Here is a 20,398-nt window from a genome sequence, read left to right on the forward strand (position 1 = left end):
GCCACAAGCAGTGACCACACCTACAGTTGTCCCTTTACTGACGGAGCCAAGGGCTCAGAGAGGTGACAACTTGCCCAAGGTCACATAGTAAGTAGGTCAGCCACCTGAAACCTAGGACCTACCACTTCTTACCAAGGTTCCTCATGCTTTGGCCTAGAAAAGCTTGGGAGGAGAAGGAAGCTGCGTGTGCCAAGAACACTTGGGGCCAGGAACTTTGGTCTGCTTTGGGGTGCTTCCCTCCCAGGCTGAACACCTCCCCTCTCTTCCTCAGGTATGCAGGACCTTTGGGCAGCCCTAGACACCTGCTTGCCCTAGACACCTCTGTGCTCTAAACCCTCCCTTCTTACCCAGCACAAGACCTGTAAAACAACCCTTTCCTGGAACCCTGAAGCCAAAAGGGCTGCTGGCCACCTATCACCTACTATGTTCCCAGACTTCCACAGTGCTTCCCATAACACCCCATTCTCCCCTAACATTGGCTGAGCTGCCCATGGCCCAGGGAGCCCTGCAGAGACACAGGGAATGACCTGAGCAGTGAAGGCTAAAGCCAAATCACTGAGTCACAAGCCCAGAGTCTCTGTGAAGTGAGCTGTTGCTTGTGCTAATCTGAATAGGCAGTGAGGTAGCTGCTGCCCTTTACTGAGCTGTCGCCCTGCCAAGGTCAGGGACTAGGCGCAGGGATCCATGTGCATTTTCTCATTGCATCTTTACCATAACCCCAGGAGGATGGCAAGGGGACACAGAATGCTTCCACTCATCCTGCAGAGGACAACTCCAGGGGCTCTACCAGGTGGCTACTTACTTCAAGGACTGAAGAGATCCCAGCCCTGGGAGCAGCTGGGCCAACAGCATGGCCCCTTCATCCTTTAGAGCGTTGCCTGAGAAGCTGAAATGGGAAGGGAAGGGAAGGGTCACCTGAGGCTGGGTGGGCTCAGCAGCAACATGGCTCACTGGAACCCTGCCCTGACCCTCCCAGCTTTTCCTGAGACCCAGACACAGCCTAGGCCACCTGAACAGGCCTCAGTCTGTCCCACATAGGCAGCTGGGGGTTCCTCTGGGCTCTTCTGTGAGATTCATGGACTCCAAGGGGACCAGGGTGGGCTTCAGAAGCACATATCTTTGAGGAGAAAATCATAACTTTCACCAGATTCTCTGACTTCAGGAGGGAAAGAACTGCTGATCTAAATCTTAAAAAACAAATCAAAACCCAGCACTCTGGGAGGCTGAGGCAGGAGCATTGAAAGTGTGAGCCCAGCCTGGCTACTGTAGTGAGACCCTTTCTCAAAATAAAAAGGGCTAGGGAATGTAGCTCAGTATGAAGGCCCTGGATTCAATCCCTAGTATCACAAAACAAAAAATAAAAACACCAAATAACCCCAAAGTGAAACACCAACACACTAACACGGAGGCACTCTGATCGTCCCCACGTGCTGCCTTCCGAGGCGCAAACACTCACTCGAGGTGTCCAAGATGGGGGAGGAGGCAGCTTCCTTCCAGCGCCTTACAGAGCTTCTCTAGGTGCTTGGCCCGGAAGCCACAGTGTGTTAGCCTGCAGAGGGGCAGATCCACAGCTCTGTACCACCTGCCTGCTGCACAGAGATGACAGCCACCTGTCTCCCCAGACCTAGAGAGCCAGGCTTCCGGGGAAGGAGGAACCTTAGCACGTCTGGCATCCAGACAGACAGACAGGCAGACAGGCAGGCAGAGAGACAGACAGACAAGAGGGTTCAACACACACACAACATCTGTAAGAGGTCACACACAGGCAGAAAGTCAGAGATGAGAGAGAGAGAGACAGGAAAACAGACAAGAAGGCTAAAAGCAGTAGAGAAAGAGAAACTATGAAAGACACAGGGAATGAGAGAGAGAGAGACAGAGCTGAGAGGGAGGTATGAACAGACAGAACAGGAGGAGGGGAGGAGTGTGGGCAGGAGGTCTGCAGGGACCAGGCTGAGCCCCAGTGAGGCCGCAAGTCAGGAGGGCAGGGCTACCCTCTTCTCCTTCAGTGTCCCCTCAACCCTACTGCTGCTGGGGCTTGGGGAGCCCAGGGAGGTGACTGAAGGGGCTGCCCCAGGCTACAAAGGAAGGAGGAAAAATGGAAGCCAGCACACAACTCTTGGATGCTGCAGGGTGTGGTGACCCTAAGGAGCATGTGGGCTTGGGGTTGAGGCCTGGGGACAAGGAAGGGAGGAAGCTGGTACCCACATGCCAGGCTATCACCATACCTGATCCCTCGGTAAGGCTCAGAGGCTGTTGGGGATGTAAAGTTGTCTAGAAATGCAGCCCTGTAGGGGACAAACACCAAAGCCCTCCAGCAGATGCCTCGTCCACTGTCTCTGAAGTCCACCCCCACCTCGCCCGCCACGTCAGCCTCTACTCAGCCTGGAGTCAGTGCAACCTCAGTTCCCATTTGGCCTGGTGTGTGACACGACAAGTTGCCCAACCCCGCAGTGGGGTAATATACATGTGAATTGTTTTAGTTCAGTGTTTGGTGCACATATAGAAAATGCTCTATTAACCTTGGCTTCTATTACCATTCATTTCTTCATCATCATCATCATCATCATCATCACCATCATCATCATCACCATCATCAGTGACGTCAGAGATGTCAGCCCTAACCCTAAGCAAACCTTCAAAGTCCAGATCCTACAGAGGAAATTGTGGAAGGTCATAAAGGAGCAAAGACCCAAATCTCTGCCCAACTACTGGGCTGGGGCACTGCAGAAGAGTAACCTGGAGGAGGCAAACACCCCCTAAAATGCCCTAGTGCCAAAGGGAGCCAGAAGTTCTGACCAACATCAGAGCTATAGGCCAGGGAATCTTCTGAGTTTAGGCTGCAGGGCCTCAGTTTCCCCATCATTCTCTGGCAATCCCAGCAGCACCCCACCAAGTCATCCACGTTCTACACCTCAGGGATCTCTTCAGGCCACAAAATGGGAGGCAGCTATAGTCTGAGCCTTTCCCTTTTGGGCTGCATTGCTGCCTGTCCTGCTCACTTCCTGCCCCGTCATGAATTCACCAGGTTCTCTCTGACAGTTGACCACACTGCTCAGCTGTGAGGTCAGGGAGGGGGACCCCAGCCAGGGAGGAGCAGGAAGATGGGGGACCCTACCTCTCCTGGGTCCCCTCCTCCTCCTTTGCATCTTGGGCAAACGTGAGAACCACCGTTTTCTGCAACAGGCTGTGGACAGAAGAGAGGTTCCAAGGAAGTTACCGTCCCCCTGCTCTGTGCCCTGGTTTAGTCCTGGCATGGAGGGTCCCTAAGGAGCCAATCCCTGCCCCCACCCCTCCAGCTGGCCACTTTCTTTGACTTTCTTTTGACTTCCTCTGAGGTTTCCAGGACTGAGATCTTTCTACCAAGATTTCATAAATGCGTCTATTGCCATAGTAGCCTTCGATTTCAGGCAAGTCTGTGGAAAAAAGATGAACTGCTGCCTTCTCCTTGAAGACCCTCCTGCCTCTGCCCATCAGTCTTCTCTTGGGCTCCAAGCACTCTGGGCTTGGGGTGCTGGCTTTCATGTAACTGGAGTATGATGTAGAGTTGAAAAAATATGTTGAATGTTTAAATTTTTTTTTTTTTTTTGGTACCAGGGATCGAACTTGGGACCTTGTGCTTGGGAGGCAGGCAGTAGAACCACTGAGCTAAATCCCCGGCCCTGAATGTTTAAATTTTTAAAAAATATATTACAGTAAAAGATAGTGCCATGAATTTCCCTCAAGTTAGTCCCCTTCACTTCAAACATACTTATCCCATCCTTCTTGCCACTTTCTGAAGCAGTTCTGGAAGTACTCTTACGTGTTTTTAGTTGTGATGTCATGGCTGCCTTGATATCGTGTGAATCAATTTAAAATGTTTACATGTTCATTTTGACTTTAGGGAAAAGTCAGAAGTTTCCTGGTGCCAGATTTGGTGAATCAGGTGGATGAGGACACACCGTAAAGTTTTTACAATCCTGCCTTTCTGTTGGATGGTACTTGGCAGCAGCATTCACTACATATATATTTTAATCATACCTTATAAAGACATTCATGAAAGAAGACTTCCAGAACTACTTTCCGAAAGTGGCAAGAATGGTAGGGTAATTGTGTGTGAAGTGAGGAGGAGTATTTTGTGGGGGATTCATGGCAATATGTCTTTTTTTGCAATATTTTTTTAAAAAATTAAACATTTAAACATGGGATGATTTTGATCACCCCATGTACATCTCTATGATCAGTCTTAACATTTTGGAGTGGGTCCTTTAAATCCTAGCTTTTTAATGTAATTTCTCTTTTTCCCAAAAGTGGGACTTTACAGATGCTCTTTAAAAATTCTCTTTTACAGCTCTCAAGAAATAGAAAGTTAGGGTGGCAAGTTATAATTATTAATAAGCGATCATTGTTGAAGGGAACAGATTTTATGATTCTCTCTACTTCTGAGTATGTTGGAAAAGCTTTACTATACAGGTGACTATCAAAATTTTTGTGTTTACTTAATATATTTTAGTCATCCCTTTATATTAAAAGTGTATCTCTATCATCATTTTTTCATGGTTCCATGGTTACTTTTCTCTGGAAGTAACTTAGCTTATTTAAGTAATATCCTACTGTTAAATCCATACAGTATTTCCATCTTTTCCTGTTATAGCCAATTCTGGGTGAGCATCCCTGTGGTTAAATGTGTTTGCACAATCACAATGGCTTGGTTAGTACAAGTTCCTGGAAGTGAATGGAGTATCATTTGGAACCCACTCAAGACCTTTACTGAGTGAACCTAGGTCCCTAACCTACCTCACGTGCAAATCTAGTTTCTCCTCCTTTGAGGTGTGTAAAGCAGAAACCTCCTCTAAGAAAGGGGCTTCCCTCACAATGGGAACTGCATGGACATTGGTTCACACCTGTTCCCAGCTCCCCATATTAAACAGCAAGACTTAGACAAATAAGGTGGGCTCTGTCCTAGGTGCGGTCCCTTGGTCACTTGTGCATGTGATGTTGCTTTCAGGAGAAACCAGTAAGGAACCAAAGGAAGTTGGGAGGAACAGGTCCCCAGGCTGATCCCAGGGAGCTCTGGGATGTAGAGGACACTAGAAAGTTTGTCTCAGCACAGGCACAGGCTGGAGGGTTGTACCCTTTGCTTTGTCACTGCAACTCCTGGGTGTAACCTGCCAGGTGTCCCTGGCTCCTGCCAGCCCCAGAAGCTCTCCTGAGGAGCTGGTACCCACAGCAGCTGGGCAGAGGTGTACCAACCAGGATGGGGACCAAGCAGGGTGCTGACAGTATATTCTAGGGGTCTGTCCCTAAGGCCTGGGTCCAGAAAGACTCCCAAGGACTTTGGAGGGCATGACGGGAGAGCCCAGGACTCTAGGCTGGGGTGGGAGTGACAGAGTCCTCAAGGGCTCACCTGATGTGCAGCTCTGCCAGGTTCTGGCATGTGTTCACAGCTTGTAGCACATAGGTCACCCCGTCCACAGAGAGCTCGTTGTGGCTGAGGCTGGGGAGAGGAGGAGGGATGTGGTCATCAGCGGGCTTCTTTTCCTCCTTGTGGCTCAACAGCTTATTGGCTGACACTCCTGGGGCTCCCAAAGGATCCTGGCTCATGTGGCTGAGCCAAGAGATACATGACCCCCACCCCCTCAGTCAAGTTCTCCAGCTTGAGCTACAAGAACTGACTGAGGGTTCCCCCTCATCTGAGCCTCAGTTTCCTGGTCTGTAAAATAACCACCATCTCTGGAGCACTGATGGACTAGGCTGTGTATTAAGGACTTTGTACATACACAGCCTCATGTAATCCCATGTTACAAATGGAGAAACTGAGGCTGGGAGACATTCCATTACATTCCCAGGGCCATAAAGCTACTGACAGAGTCAAAGCCAAGACTCCAAATTTACACAACCTCCATGCTCCTCTAACTCCAACCCAAACGTTATCCTAACAGCCCAACACACCCCATCCAAACACCTTGCCTCTCCTCCCTGAAGGACCACAGCACACCCATTGGCCTAATATCCTTCCTTCCCACCTTGGCACCCCAACAACCCACTCTTTTACCCCCAAACTGTACCCCCACCTAACACATCACTTCCTTCTTCAATATCCTGATCTCACAGCCCCGCACCCATGCACCCCATACCTCATTTCTGCCCCAGTGCAGCCTCCCCACTCCCACTCCAGGGCTGGTGCAAGGATGAGCTGGAACGAAGCCACTGATGACTGTGAGTGTGACCCCCACATGCGAGGGGTCACAGGGTTGGGACTATTAGAAGCTCAGGGCAGAGGCAAAGACAAGGCATGGTCAGACCAACTCCGCTGCGTCTGGAGAACGCAGGGTGGTCAGTGGATCAGCAGGCTCACTACTGACGGTGCCTTGGGAACCAGGGGTGGCAGGGACCAGGTGGGGCTCCCTGGGAGCCTCTCTGTCACCCAGCAGTGAAGGAGAAACTCACTCCAGCTTCCTGGTGATGTGCAGACGGGATGCAGCCTCTGCCAGGAGTCGACAGCCTTCATCTTCCAGCTGGTTCCCTGAGAGGCTGAGACAGAGGGGCCCACTGCCCTGAACTGGGGGACGGTCTCCCCTGAAGGCCCACAGGCTCACAGCCCCTCACTGACTTCACTCACAGCATCACTCCCTGAAGAACCTTCACATTACCTAAAGGCTACAGCTGCATGCAACATATCCACCACGGCCTAGGGTCGTAATGGCAAACCTATGGCACGTGTGCCCCAGCGAGCATGTAGAGCCCTGTCTGCAATGATGTCACGAGTTGTATGAGTTGTTTTTCCCAAACTAAACCCTCAGTATTCAGGTTTAATTGCAGTGTTGGTACTTTATGATAAAGAAATGGGTTTTGGATTGCAGTTTGGGCACCCAGTCTCTAAAAGGTTCACTATCACTGGGTTAGGGGGTTCTGCAATTGTGAGCACATTTCATCCTCACAACAATCCTACGATACAGGCATTATTATTGTTATCCTCATATTGCTGATGGGTACACTGAGGCACAGAATAGTTCAGGCACTTGCTCAGAGGTGAGCCTGGATTTGAACCCAGGTAGCCTGACTTCAAGATCTCACTCTTGACCATTCTGTCATGCTACAACCTACATAATGGCATCTTGTGATAAACTCCATGATTATAGGGACAGTTGACCGAATGTGGAGGTCAGGAAAGGCTTTCTTGAAATTTGTGCTATTTTTTTTTTGTATAAAAACCAGGAGTTTAGTAGGTAAGGGATAGTGGAGAAACGGGGAGGAGCATTTCTGATAATAGGAACAGTACATTGAAAGGCCCTGTGGGATAGCACATGGGAGAACCACAAAGGGACCCAATGTGTCTGGCCTGGGGGCTGAGTGGGGGTGTCATGGGCTTGGGGAGGGGTGGGGGCAGGGTTTTGGACTCCACAGGATTTTAGGATCTGGGCTTTATCTTGAGCAGTGAGAGTGAGGGACTGGGTAGGCAGCAGAATGTGGTTCCTCTGCCAGGTGGAGGTGGAGGCAGTGGAAGCAGAGAAGTCGGTGAGGAAGCTGGGGCCATAACCAGGTGAAGGATGAGGGTGGTTTGCACTGCTAGGGGTGAAGAGGCTGCAGAGAGGAGATGGTTCTGGGAGCTATTTAAGTCCACCCAGGATGGTCTGGCTGTGGGGAGGCCTGGGGAGCTGGGAGGTGTTCTGACTGTGTGACCAGGTGGGGTGGCGGTCATTGCTTCAGGCGAGAACACACGGCAGGAACGGCCTTAGCGGTAGTGAGGTAGGCAGGAATAGTTGATGCCTTCTAACCCTGTCCTGGTTTTCCCAAAGGGGCAAGGTCAAGAACCAAGAGCTGATCACTGAGGCAGCCTTCACCCTGTCCAGCTCACCCCACAGCAGCAGTGTTTCATCACCCCACCTCCATGCCACTGGAAGATTTCCTAGACTGTCCTGGTGGGCACCTCGGGGTGACACAGCAGGACCTGCCCCAGTGCCCAAGTCCTGCTCTCCCCAGTCCGGCCCAGGAGTAGGTGGAGCATTCATGAGGTTCTTCTCTGCAGACCTCAGTGACAGAGGTGGCAGTGGTTTTGGGGACAGGGCTGTGGGCCAGGCTGTCTGGGCTTGCAACTGGCCTGGACTCTTCCTGTCAGTTTGACCTTGAACAAATTTACCTTTCTGGGGCTCCACTTCCTCCTCTATAAAATGTGAACAGTAGCAGTGCTTACATCATGAGGTGAGGGGACGAAATAAGGTGAACATATATGCTCTCCGCTGGACACTAATGCAGGGCAAGTGCTAAATGGTGACAGCTGGTACCATCATCTGGAGCCCCATTTTCTTCATGGGGCAGCGCCCACTCACTTCCCCCCAAATTGAGACCCCAGCCATCCTGTCTCACTCCCACCCCAGCCACCCCAGGGCTTTTCCAGACACTCACTCCACTTCCTCCAGCCAGGGGCCTTTCTGGAGCAGGCCTACGAGGACCTCCGCATGGTGGACCCTGAGCTGACATCTCTGGAGCCTGTAGTAGGGGTGGGGACAGAGGGGCTCAGCTGTGCCATATCCCCTTTAGCTCTTAGTGCTGGGGGAGATACAGACTTACAGATCTGGGGACCGCATGTGTCTTAGTAGCTGGGCCATCCTGGGCAAGGCACTGACTATGTAAAACTCAGTTTCCCTTTCTGTCATATGGGAATAATAAATGTATTCCACAAGGCCTCCAGGAGTCTCACCATGAGGCAATGGACACAGAACACTGAGGGCTGTGCCCAGCACAGAGTGAGGGCCCGTTCTTGGGTCAAGCCAGGTGACTTATTCACATCTTTCCCTACCCCATGCCTGCCCTTTCCCCATGTCACTCCTCTCCCTAAGGCAGGGAACCCCACTGCAGTACCTGAGTGCCAGAATTCTGCTCTGGGACTCTTTCCGCTGGCTGTCTTTTTCCATTAGGTCTGGAGCTCTGGCAAGAACAAATCAAACACTGGCCTGGGCTCAGAAGCCAGAATCTGATGGACCAGGCCTTTCTCCAGGCCTCTCAGAGCTGAAGGACCCTTTGCACCCCCACAATGAGTGAGTCACAGCGTCAGTTGCTTCGAGGTGCTCAAGGTATGATTCAGCAAAGCAGCAGGAGCAGAAGGTTTGAAGTCCAAGGAAACCTCTACTTTCAGGGGAAAGCAGCTTTCCTTTCTTCACCCATGCAAGAACAGCCAAGTGGAAATCCACGCAGAGCTGGAACAGCCTGCATTTGAGTGCTGACCACATCCCAACAGTGTGTGAAACACTTTAAATGTATTTTCTTATTTAATTCTCACAACAACCCTAAGATGTAGGTACCATCATTTTCCTCTTCTTTTTCCTTTTTCCCCCTGCTGTAAGAATTTTCCCAGAGTTTCTTCACACAGAGATGCTTGGCTAACAGAGTCTTCCTGTCCTGCCTGAGGGTCTGGCTCACTCTGAGACTCTGAGGATGTTCCCTCTGCACAGGGGCTGGATGTGGTCAGATATCCTAGAGCAAGTTAAAATCCTTCCCCAATTGGGCATGGGTGTGCACACCTGTAATCCCAGCACTTGAGAGGCTGAGGCAGGAGGATCACTGTGAATTCTAGGCCACCCTGGGCTACATAGTGACTTTAAGGCTATTCTGAACTACATAGTGAGACCCTGTCTCAAAAAAAAATTCCTCCCCCAGATCTGTGCAGTAATTCTTTCCTCAGCATGGCAGAGCAGGAAGAATCTCCATATTCCAAGTCTTCCTGGGCTTCCCTGGCCATGCTTCCCTCAAAGGTCTGAACCAGTTCACCTCCCATACCTCCCCCACTTCTTACCTTTGTAGGTCTGCAGCTGTGTCTGTGGATGGGGAAAGAAAGAAGACGAGGTCTGCCTCCCTAAAGGGTCAGACACCAAGCCATGAAAGCCATGGACACCTGCACACCCCTCCCGGCCCCAAACACCCCATGAAAGCTGATTTTATAATTGACAGAGAAACATAAGAGAACTGGCAAAAGTTTTCCAACTCAGGTGTGTAAAATCCTAGATTGCTTGTTAAATTCTTCAGAAATGTTTTTAAAAGTCAGGAAAATAATTCCTTACAAGAAACAAAAAATAGTAAAGCTATAAGTTTTAAAATAGGAGTTGTAAACTGGGTATGCTAGTATGTGACTGTAACCCCAGCACTTTGGGAGGCTCAGACAGGAAGATAGCAAGTTTGAGCCCAGTCTGGACAATTTAGAGAGACACTGTCTGAAAATAAAAAAATAAATAAGGGGCTGAGGAGTTGTCATTGTTTTAGGATTAAGGAGTATGACACCTAAGCGACCTGGTTATTGAAACACCAAATGAGGTTTCAGCACCATGGAGAGCAACACGAGAGTCCTCATTCCTTCAGTTTATGCCTCTTCCATGGATTGGATTTCTTCATCCATTTATTCTTCTATCTTTACATCTGTCCATCCATCCATTTACCAGATGCTAGGCCTGAGTTAGGCTCTGGAGTTTTGAGTAAAACAGACCTGAGTATGCACATGTAGATCTTGCACACTATAGGCCTCCTCCTTTTCCCATGCCCACTCTATCTTGTCTTTTTACAAGACCTTGGAGCCCAATATCCCCTTCCTTCTACTCACCTGACTTGCAGGGTCCTGACAGTAGGGCATGTGACTGCCACTTTCACCAAGCAGAACAGGGTCGACATGGAGAAGTTGCTGTGGCTCAGGCTGCATGATTCCAGCAAAAGTGTCAGAAGTGGGTCCCCAACCCATGGTCTACAAGGGAGGGGTGACTCAGGCCAAGAGAGGGGCTAGGCTGATGGGAGTGGAAGACCACTTACTCAAGCCTCTGGAGCTGTGGCAGGCTGGGCAGTAGCTCCACAATGCTCAGCACCTCCTGGTCCTTGAGCTGATTGTCCTGCAAACTGCATAGGAATGGACCCTGCAGCCCTGGGATTGGTCCCCTGGATGTCCCAATTGGCAGGTGACAGCCATGGCCATCTTCATACCAGAGACACAAGACAAGGGCTAAGAAGAGTGGATGACATGTTTCCTGGCATCCAACAGCCACAGCTAGGAGGAAATGTTCTCTGATGACTTCACTTCAGTCTCCAAGGGGGAGTTTCTGCCTGGTGGCCCAAGGGACCTATATCTGGAAGTCTCATGAAGTAGAGTGAGGAGACTCAGTACCTGCTCCCAGGGCTCATGTCAGGGACATGCCCAAAACCCAAGTCCATCAGAGTCTATCAGCCCACAGGTGATGAGCAGTCTAAACAGAGATAATGGAGATGCGGCTTCCAGCCTCTTCTCTAGCCTTGACTCACTCAGAGCCCCAGTACATGCATTCTCCTCACTGACCTCTCCTTCTACACCTGCCAAGTAGGGTTCACAACTCAGCCCTGCTTGCGTTCCTACCTGGAAGGATAGATGAACTGAGGTGTGGAGATGTATTGAAAAAAATGGTGGGTAATAAGAATAAAGACTAAGGTCACTCTCAATAACCAGGAAAGAAAGGTATATGTCAGTAGGATCAATATTCCAAAACTTTGTCCTTACCAGACTGATCACTGTACAAAGCACCTAGTTGAAGAGACAAGAGGGACTGTGGTCCAGCTTATTTCCTACTTAATTAGTGCTGCATCTTTGTGCCAGGATGCATCTTCTAAAGGTGGTATATAAGCTAGCAGGGGTCCTGCCAGTGAGGGGCTGGAGGGTCCCTGGCCACACTGGTCCCCAGGGCGCTCAGCCCAGACACAGGGAAAGAGTGCATTTGTGTGTGTGCTAGTTAGCATGTCTTACTAAATATATACACAATCTAAGTGTGCCTGCATGTGCCATACATGTATATATGTATGAATGGACAGATGGGGGTACATACTTGAGTAGGTAAGTGCGCACTCTTGTGCAAGTGTGTACACATATGCACAAATGTGAAGGTGTGTGTTTTATGCATTTATATGTAACCACGGTGCCCATCTCCTGCCTATACACTGCCATCCCTTCTCCTGGGGTCACAGGAAAAGGGAGAAGGGGCTTCAAAACTCGTGCTCCTTCAAGATGGCCCAAAATATTAGATGATAGAGGCCCTTCTCTGGAGCCTTTGGGAGGCTTGTGCTTGGATTCAGTGGCACTTATTTTTGGATTGATACTGCATTCTCTGGGTCTTGTTGAAAATTACTATTCAGATCTTGATGGAATAGGTAGAACCCAGTCCAGGGTTCGGGGCTATCCTGGGAGCTGGACAGTGTCCCCTTTTCCCAGCCAGTGAGCCCTTCTTGAGATCACTCACCTGACCTCTTCCAGCTGTGGGCAGAGGGGCAAAGCCTGCACCAGGTGGCTGATGCCTCGGGCAGTGATCTTACTTCCTGCTAACCTACAGATAAGCAAAGATGATGGGGAGGAATGGAGGTGGGGCAGGGGTAGGCCAGGAATCTGTCTTGGGTAGGACAGAGGGGAGGAAGGCGAGTGCCAGGCATCCTCAGCTGAAGATCCTTCTTGGTTCCAAGCCCTGGCTCACCCCAGCTTCTTCAGGCTCCCCATGGTCGGCAAGCTCCTAGAGAGGGCTTCTGCAAAGGTATCCCCGCACTTTCTGCTCTTAAAGCTGCATGGGAAGAAGCAAAGTGGCCAAGGATCAGTGCTGAGCAGGGCTTGGAGGTCATCACCACCCCTTCCTCTATCAGATGAGGCTTAATCTAGTAGCAGTTATTGTTGCCACTGTAGTTGTAGCCATAACAACTACAGATTATAGCAGAGACAATTTCACCCAAAAAGTCCAACCATTACTTCATCCATAGAAATGGAGGTTGGCTGGTAACAACGTTTCCCAGCCAGACATCATTTCCAGCCTCCCTTGCAGCTCAGAGTGGCCATGTGACTATGATCTTACCAATGTGACTGGGAGGGATGCGTCCCAGTTTGAAGCCTGATCTTTAACAGGTGTGCCTCCACTCTCACCCTGTCCCTTCCCCCAAGCAAGAGTGCAGGTTGCTCATGACCCAGCTTTGACCAGGCAGATAGGATGCCCAAGGGATGATGGAGCAACAAGAGTAGGGACCTGGTTCTTCGCCTAACCACGTGGACCTGTACAATGCCACCAACTCAGATTTAGTTCTGGCTTTTCCATGAGAGAGAAATACCATTTTTCATGATTTAATGTTTCTATTTGAGGGAGTTTCTTTGATTGCAGCCTTGCTTTTTCTCTAGCTGATGCAAACATTGAGCTTTTGCTCTGTGCCTTATCCCATCTTATCCTCATAGCGACTCCTTTTAGGGATGAAGAACCTTTCCAGCTGAGAGGTTACATAACCTGCCCAAAGTCAAACAGCTTCTAGCAGTACATCTGGGATCAGAAGAGATCCATGATCAACAGAGAGACCACAAAAACCATAGAAAGCACAGGCAGGAGGAAGATCCAGTTGGTCTCTGGTAGCCCTATTGAAGCATGGAGCTGCCCCACCATGTCCTGGGCTGAGGGGCACTCAGGGCCACTCTGTTCTGATAGCCAAGATCTAAATCCAGTCTCTCTAGCCAGACTGGTGGCCTCTGCTCTCCTGAAAGCCCAGTTCCCTCCCAAGGTCTCTCTGTCCTCCTTGGCTCTTACTCACCTGAGTGTCTCCACCTTCCCACAGCCTGCCAGAGCCTCAGGGCAGTGAGGCTCCAGCGGGCAGCCCTCAAACTCCAGGTGGATGGGCGCAGCCCTGTGCTCCAGAACACTGACCAGGGAGGCCAGGTCCATGTAGGTCAGTGGGAAATTGTGGAAGAGCAGTTGGTCGGGGAGGCTCTGGGCAGTGAGGCCGGCCAGCTCAGGCTCCTGAGTCTCAGCTATACAGTGACATAGCTCTACCACTTTTGGTCCCGTGAGTTTGCGGGTGGCAAACTTCCTCAACAGCTGTACAACAGCAGCCTGCCTGGTGGCCACCCAGGCCTCATTCTGCTGGGCCACGTGGCTGAGGAAAGGACGGCAGGTGTGAGATGCCAGGCCTGCCAGGAAGGTGGAGAGGTATTCTTCGAGGCCCAGTCTTGCTTTGGTCCGCAGCACCCAGCGGGAATTGAGGACGACGTGGCGGGTGAGTGTGCCCTTGTCCACTGTGGGGCTGGTCATCAGGTATAGGGCAGCAAAAAACTCCTGCAGGCTGAGATGGGCAAAGGCATAGCCTGTTTCCTGGTGCCCAGGGCTTGTGTGGATGCTGAAGGAGGTCAGCAGGCTGTGGGTAGCTCCGAAGGCCATCATGGGTGGGGGGATGTCTTTAACGTAGAAGATGACCTTCCCAGTCTCCAGGCCACTCAAGGCGACCTTCCCAAGGCCTACCAGGGACATAGCAGGAAGGGGGCTGAGGGTAAGAAGCATCTGCATGTAGAGCTGGGTCATAGTGGGCAGGAGGGCTACAGACTGGCCTGTGGGGCTTGCAGAGAGCAGATGGTGCAAGCAGAGGCAGGCAACCTGGCACAGTGCTGGCACCACACACATACTCCGGAGACATCCATTTGCCAGCAATTCTTTGAGGGCCACCTCCTGAGATGGCTGGTCACTGAAGTAGTGGTTCACATACTCCTTCACCCGTAGCCAGTCAAAGCCCCACATGTGGACCATGGCTGCTTCTGTGGGCAGGCAGGCGGGGAGTTTTCCTGGGCGAGAGGTGGCCATCACCCAGCAGCCCGGCAGGAGGGTCCCACGGCAGAGGCTGGAGAAGAGGGTGAAGGCTGAGCCGGAGCCATTGGGCTCCGCAGTCTCCTTGCTGGAACAGAGGTGGAGGGCCTCATCCAGCCCATCGAATATCAGCAGGACTTGGCTGGCATTCTCCTGCAGGTACTGGAAGACAGCCTCGGGGCCCGACTCTGGTCTCACGTACAGATCAAAAAGGAGCTGAGGCAACGTCAGGAAGTGTGGGATCAAGTTGAGCTGGCGGAATTCAAAAAGGAACAGGGCTTGGAAGTGGTCCAGATGCCCATCAGCCCACTTGTGGCAGAGCCGCCTGGCCAGCGTGGTCTTGCCCATGCCCGCCTTCCCCAAGAGCACTGTCACTCGAGAGCTCTTGGGAGTCCTGAAGTTGAAGAGGTCCTGGATGCTCACATCATTGCCATCTTCTGTCTTGAGGTCCCCCATAATGGCCCCCTCCCGAGTGTCTAAGGGCACTGTGGCCCGGCTCCACTGCAGGACTGGGGGGACATAGACCTTCCCTGGTTCAGGGAGTCCATCACCATAGTGCTGCAGGGCAGAGGTCCTCAGGAGCTGCAGGTAACTCTGGGCCAACTCTGCAGAGGGACAGGGAGACAGCATGAAAGCAGGAGCCCCCAGGCCTCCACTTGTGTCCCCTGCTGTGTATGTAAAGGTCTTGGGTGGCGAGGGCCCAGTAGGGGGTTCTGTGCCACCCAAACTCCCAGAAGGGATTGGTTCCACCGGAGCACAGGCTCTGGCAGGTGCGGATGGGAACAAGGGAGTCATGGCTCTATTTGTTCTGGAATATTGTTAGTGAGATATAGCTTTCAGTACAGCAGGGACAGGGGAGGAGACTTCCTTTGCAATATCTTCCAAGAGTTCCAGCTCTGTGCTGCTCTGGAGTGAGCACTAATAAGGTCTAGGCATTGGCCAATCTGACCCTACAGTGCCACTCGGTAACCTTTTCATTTCTAGGTCGGGGGAGCTCTCAGGTGGCTGAGGGAAGGATGGGGGCTGTTGTTAGAGACCAGGGGCCTGAGGTAGTGGCAAGTTTGGCAAAAATGTGAATCCTCTGCCTAAGCAGAGAGAGTGTGTGCGTGTGTGTGTGTGTGTGTGTGTGTGTGTGTGTGTGTGTGCGCTTCCAGATAGTGGGACAACTGGTCAAGGAGAAGGACCATTCTGGATAACAGTGGAGAATGAGAGAGGTTCGCTCTCCTCTCCTCCCCCTGGAAACCCACAGTGGCCCCCATCTTTCAAGGGCCCCCAGGACTTCTGCTGCAGGGGTTTCCCCCAAGCATCCTCATTACTCCATATCCCTGCAACCCCCCTGAGGTTGTGTCAGTTACCCACCCAGAGGCTCCTGCAACTCTGAGGGAGGGTGTCTCTGGAAGAGCCTGGACGACAAGGCTGTGACTTGTTGCATGCTTGCAGCTCCTTCAGCTAAACCCCCTCTGGAGAAGCTCCTTGCAGCCTATGGGGGGCCCTTTCTCTCCTCTGCCCAGTCAGGACCTTCACTCCTCTCCTGTAAGCTTGGCAGACAAGTGCCACTGGGCCCTGGAGGCTTGCCAGCTGGGGACCGGCTCTAGAATCCAGGCTGGGCCCCAGAGCAACCTAATTCCACATTGGATCCATTCACACCCTAGTACCCACCTAGCTGGTGTTTCCTGCTGTGCTTCTGGCAGGGTGAGGACTCACAGCTCTGATAGGGACGCTTGAGGCCTGGAAAAAGTGAAGGAAGCAGGAAGGGCTAATTGGGGGTCCTGAGCAGCACCTCCAGGGTGCTCCATTCCACAAATAGGGGCTGGCAGACAATGCATCAGGACTCAGGGACTGTGATGGGGAAGGTGGCAGGCAAAGGCTGCATCTATAGCAGCAGCTGCTGTGGAGAGGGCTGCAGGGATGGAAGCTCTGGGCCTGGGCATCTCCCATCCCAGATCCAGACAGCAAAGCTGCAGCCACAGCCCCAGAGACAATTAGCACTATTTAGCTGTCACTCTACCTAGGAAGGACAAAGCTTGTGGAGGGCAACACTTCTAACAGGCTTGGCCAGGCCTGTGACCTACCTCCTGAGTCAGTCTGTGTCACCCTGACTTCTCACCGCATCTCCTCACTGCCCTATCGTAAGCCCTGTCTGGTTGCACAGATTTTTCAGGGTCCCTTTAATGCCTTTCTAGCAGAGTGTGGAAAAGGCAGAAGGAAAACAAGAAGGAAGGGAAGAGAGAGATTCAGGCAACAAAAAAGGCAGGAGGACTGGGAGAATTTTAAGAAGTGCCTATAATCACAGTACTCTGGGAGGCTGAGGCAGGATGATCACAAGTTTGAGGCTAGCCTATATACTTAGTGACTTAGTGAGATACTGTCTCAAGATTAAATAAATAAATAAATAAATAAGGGATGGGGATGTAGCTCAGTGCAAAGGTCCTGGGTCCCAGTGATGTTTGCTACAGCCAGCTCCAGTATCCAATCAGAATAGCCCCTTGGTACAGAGCTAGGGCCCTCCTTGCAAAACACAGGGAGGAGCTGGAACCCTTTTGAGTAGTTCGATATTTTAACAAGTGCCATATGTACCAGGGACTCACCACTGAGTATCAGTGAGCTCCAGCCAAAGCCACATGACAGTTACCAGCTCAGTGATAAGGGATGAAGGGGACCAGGGACCTAGACACAACAGTTTAGAATTGTGGGGAGCTGGGATTATGGGGTGGTTGTTATGTTCACACTGGCTGCAGAACCAGTGTGACTGCAGAGCCCAGCTGTACTGCTGTAGGAAGCAAGCTTCTGAGACTAGAAGTGGCCAGTGGTCAGTGATGTACTTGCCAATTAATCACTGACCCCTCTGAGCTCCATCGGAAAACCAGTCAGTGGCTCCCAGGCATGGACAGCAGAGGTCCCAGTGGGGAGCCAGTTAGGGGTTCCTAATGGAGTCTGACGGGCGCTTGGAGATGAGGCTGGGGGTGGAACTGAGGGCAGGCTCCCCAGGGTGCAGCCAGCCAGGGCTTCTGGGGGCGGCCCAGGGCTGACACTGTAGACTCCTGGGAGCTCTAGTTAGATCCCTGGGAACAGGCAGGGGAACAGGCCCGGGTCACGTGTCAGGAGCAGATGGGTCCATGTGCAGAGGAGGAAATGGCTGTCACCACCCACCACCAGGTTATGATGGGAAGCCAGGTGTGGTGGCACATGCTTGTAATTCCAGCACTCTGGGAGGCTGAGGCAGGAAGATGACAAGTTTGAACCCAGACTGGGTAACTTAGTGAGACACTGTCTCAAAGGCCTTGGGTTCCATGAACAGTCCTGGGGGTGGGGGACTGGGAACTTAGCAATGATCACCACGTTTTTTCACTCCCAACCCCAGGCCTCACCGTGGTGGAGCTGAGATCCAGGTCGGCTCTCCTCTCCAGTTCCCAGCAGCCTGGGTAATTCTGCAAGAGAGGTCAGAATAGGACAGGTATGGGGATGTGGTAGGATGCCCTGGGAGCTCTGGGCTGATGTCTGCTCAGGGCACATGCCCAGGTGGGTGCTCTGCCAGGGAGAAATACAGTTACCTGTCAGCTATCTGTTGGGGGAGAGCTTACGGTGAGCTTTGAAGGCAGTGGGGGCAGAAGTATATGTGTGTGTGTATCTATGGGTGTGCATATGTATATTTATGCATGTCTGCACACTTATATGAGTGTAATACCTGTTTACACACACGCTTGCATTGTGTGAATCTGCATGTGCCTGCACACACATCCCTTCATTTCTCACACTCACCATGTGGTAGAGAGAGCTCTTGCTATCAAGGATGCCGGTACCCTTGAATGTCTTGTATTTCCCCTTGGTGCTAGGCAAACAGAAGGTACTCAAGCAATGGCCTCTGAACTGTACAGAATTAAACCTGCTGCCTCTTGGGAGAGATCAAAGGTCCCACTCTGTCACTGCTTCTGACTATATTGTAGGAAGAAGCCTCTTGTGCAGCACCAGCTGCTTGGCCTTTCCGGTGGAAAGCAGCCACATGGGTTTCTCTCTCTGCTTCTGGGCTCCCAGAGGAATGGAACAGGGTGGAGGTAGCAGGAGGGTCTCCAGGCCCCACTTGTTTTGTGGCATTGGGGAACTTGCTCTGGGAAGTGCCAAGAAATATGAAATTTTGTTCCTGGCCTTGTTACACCCTCTTGGTGTGACTTGTGGGCCCTTGGGCCTCCCACCATCCCTGGTGTCACAGGGGCTGTGCTGGCTGCTTTGTACCCTCCCCTCCTGTTCTTACCGTCGTCCTGGCCCCAGGTGCTCAGCAGTGGCACCTCCAGATCCAGAGGCACCTCCAGCTCCATGCACATGCAGTGGATGAACGATTGCCAGGTGGCCACCCCTTGGGTGTATAACTTCCCCAGCTGCAGGACAACTCTCTGCTCAGGGTCCAGCGCCTCATTGCTGGAGGCCAGATCCACATCAGGGAGGAAGAACTTCACTTTGGCTCTCAGCCATTCCTGGTTTGTACTGAGCAGCCTCACAAGCCAGCCACACAGATTCTCACTGCCCAGGTGGAGGCTGTCGGGATCCATGAGGAGCTGCTCTGCAGGGACAGGGTTAGCAGGTGAGCTGGGGCAGATGTGTTGGGGGACAGGTGAGCTCACAGGCAGCTGGGCTGAGGGAAGAGTGAGCTGAGGGAAGCCAAAGGGACAGTCAAGAACCAGGCCCAACACTGAGCAGCAGGAAGAGGAAACGCTACCTTTTGGTGGACAAGCCACTGAGACTTGAGGGGCTGTTTGTTACGGCAGCATAATCTAGCAAATACATTTATGGTACGACCTTAAGCCAATTTCTTCTCTATCTGTGTCTTCATTGCACCATCTATAAAATGGGTAAATATGTGCTCAAGGCTCCTCTTGACTTTCTACATCCAATACATAATTTCCATTCTCATGCTGCCTGAGGGCCAAGGGCAGGTTTATGATTGGGCAGCCCAGGGAGGTAGAGCTAGGTACAGAGCAGCAGGAGGGGAATGTGGAGTAGATGGGAGGAAAAGGATGGGGGACAGGGGAAAGTGAGGAAGAAACACTTACCTGGTTTCTTAGATCATGGTGGGTGTTCCAGGGTCCCATGAAAAGGGTCTCATGGGTGTCTGTGCTCTGTCCTGTGTCCGGAGCTGGGTTTATGGGTTATATCCATGGTGCAGGCCCTAAGGAGAGAGGAGACAGGATGCTGTCCCCACTATTTCAGACTTAAACAGGAGTACTCTGAAAAGGACAGCAGTCCTTGACCCCACTTGCCAGAAATGCCTCTGAGGATATTGGCCCATAGCGGCCCCCTGCACTTCCATGTGCATATCGAGCTCTTCCCCAGGCACAGCTCCCGGTGTCCCTGGAGTTTGCACTCCCTGCCCTTCATGGAATGACTTCCTGCCACACTCAGAGCACAGGAAGCTCCCTGCCTCCTCCAGCCTGGGGTCTTGTGGTGTTCTGGCAAAGGCAGCACTTTATCCCAGCTCATTCATCACAGGAGCACTGGGTAATCCTCACTGCATAGGCCAACATTATTCCCATGTAAAACCTCACAGGAGTTCGGATTCTGTTGTTTAAAGTATTGATAAATGGCAGAGAGACAGGCATGGTGCTTCAGGCCTGTAATTCCAGCACTCTAGGAGGCTGAGGAAGGAAGGTGCAAGTTTGAGTTCAGACTGGACAACTTAGTGGCTTAGGGAGACCCTGTTTTGAAATAAAATGTCAAAAAAGGTCTGGGGATGTAGCTCAGTGCAAAGGCCATGGGTTCAATCCCCAGTACTGCAAAAATAAACAAAACAAAAAACAGCAAACAAAAACGTAACAACAATAAAACAGAGA

The 20,398-nt window shown here is 51.6% G+C and overlaps 1 protein-coding gene across 3 annotated transcripts in view; it reads right to left on the reverse strand.

Annotated features, from left to right (window-relative positions):
- Positions 1-20,398, reverse strand: part of Nlrc5 (NLR family CARD domain containing 5) — an 82,650-nt gene that overhangs the window by 41,650 nt on the left and 20,602 nt on the right. For all 3 annotated transcript variants that reach the window (XM_087206162.1, XM_013071622.3, XM_087206157.1), the window contains exons 2-19: positions 19,622-19,737; positions 18,826-19,131; positions 17,945-18,004; positions 16,236-16,304; positions 13,534-15,181; positions 12,447-12,530; positions 12,219-12,302; positions 10,771-10,854; positions 10,568-10,657; positions 9,770-9,829; positions 8,839-8,904; positions 8,383-8,466; positions 6,427-6,510; positions 5,384-5,473; positions 3,116-3,184; positions 2,226-2,285; positions 1,457-1,549; positions 803-886 (exon numbers count right to left, since the gene is read on the reverse strand). In XM_087206162.1, coding sequence (XP_087062288.1) covers positions 803-886; positions 1,457-1,549; positions 2,226-2,285; positions 3,116-3,184; positions 5,384-5,473; positions 6,427-6,510; positions 8,383-8,466; positions 8,839-8,904; positions 9,770-9,829; positions 10,568-10,657; positions 10,771-10,854; positions 12,219-12,302; positions 12,447-12,530; positions 13,534-15,181; positions 16,236-16,304; positions 17,945-18,004; positions 18,826-19,120 — 3,104 coding nt within the window. In that variant the 5' untranslated portion in view covers positions 19,121-19,131; positions 19,622-19,737. The remainder of the gene's footprint in view (positions 1-802; positions 887-1,456; positions 1,550-2,225; positions 2,286-3,115; positions 3,185-5,383; positions 5,474-6,426; positions 6,511-8,382; positions 8,467-8,838; positions 8,905-9,769; positions 9,830-10,567; positions 10,658-10,770; positions 10,855-12,218; positions 12,303-12,446; positions 12,531-13,533; positions 15,182-16,235; positions 16,305-17,944; positions 18,005-18,825; positions 19,132-19,621; positions 19,738-20,398) is intronic.

Source organism: Heterocephalus glaber, unplaced genomic scaffold (genome assembly GCF_053883595.1).
Source record: "Heterocephalus glaber isolate CG9 unplaced genomic scaffold, H.glaber_assembly_v1.0 deba00000071, whole genome shotgun sequence".
NCBI lineage: Eukaryota > Metazoa > Chordata > Mammalia > Rodentia > Bathyergidae > Heterocephalus > Heterocephalus glaber.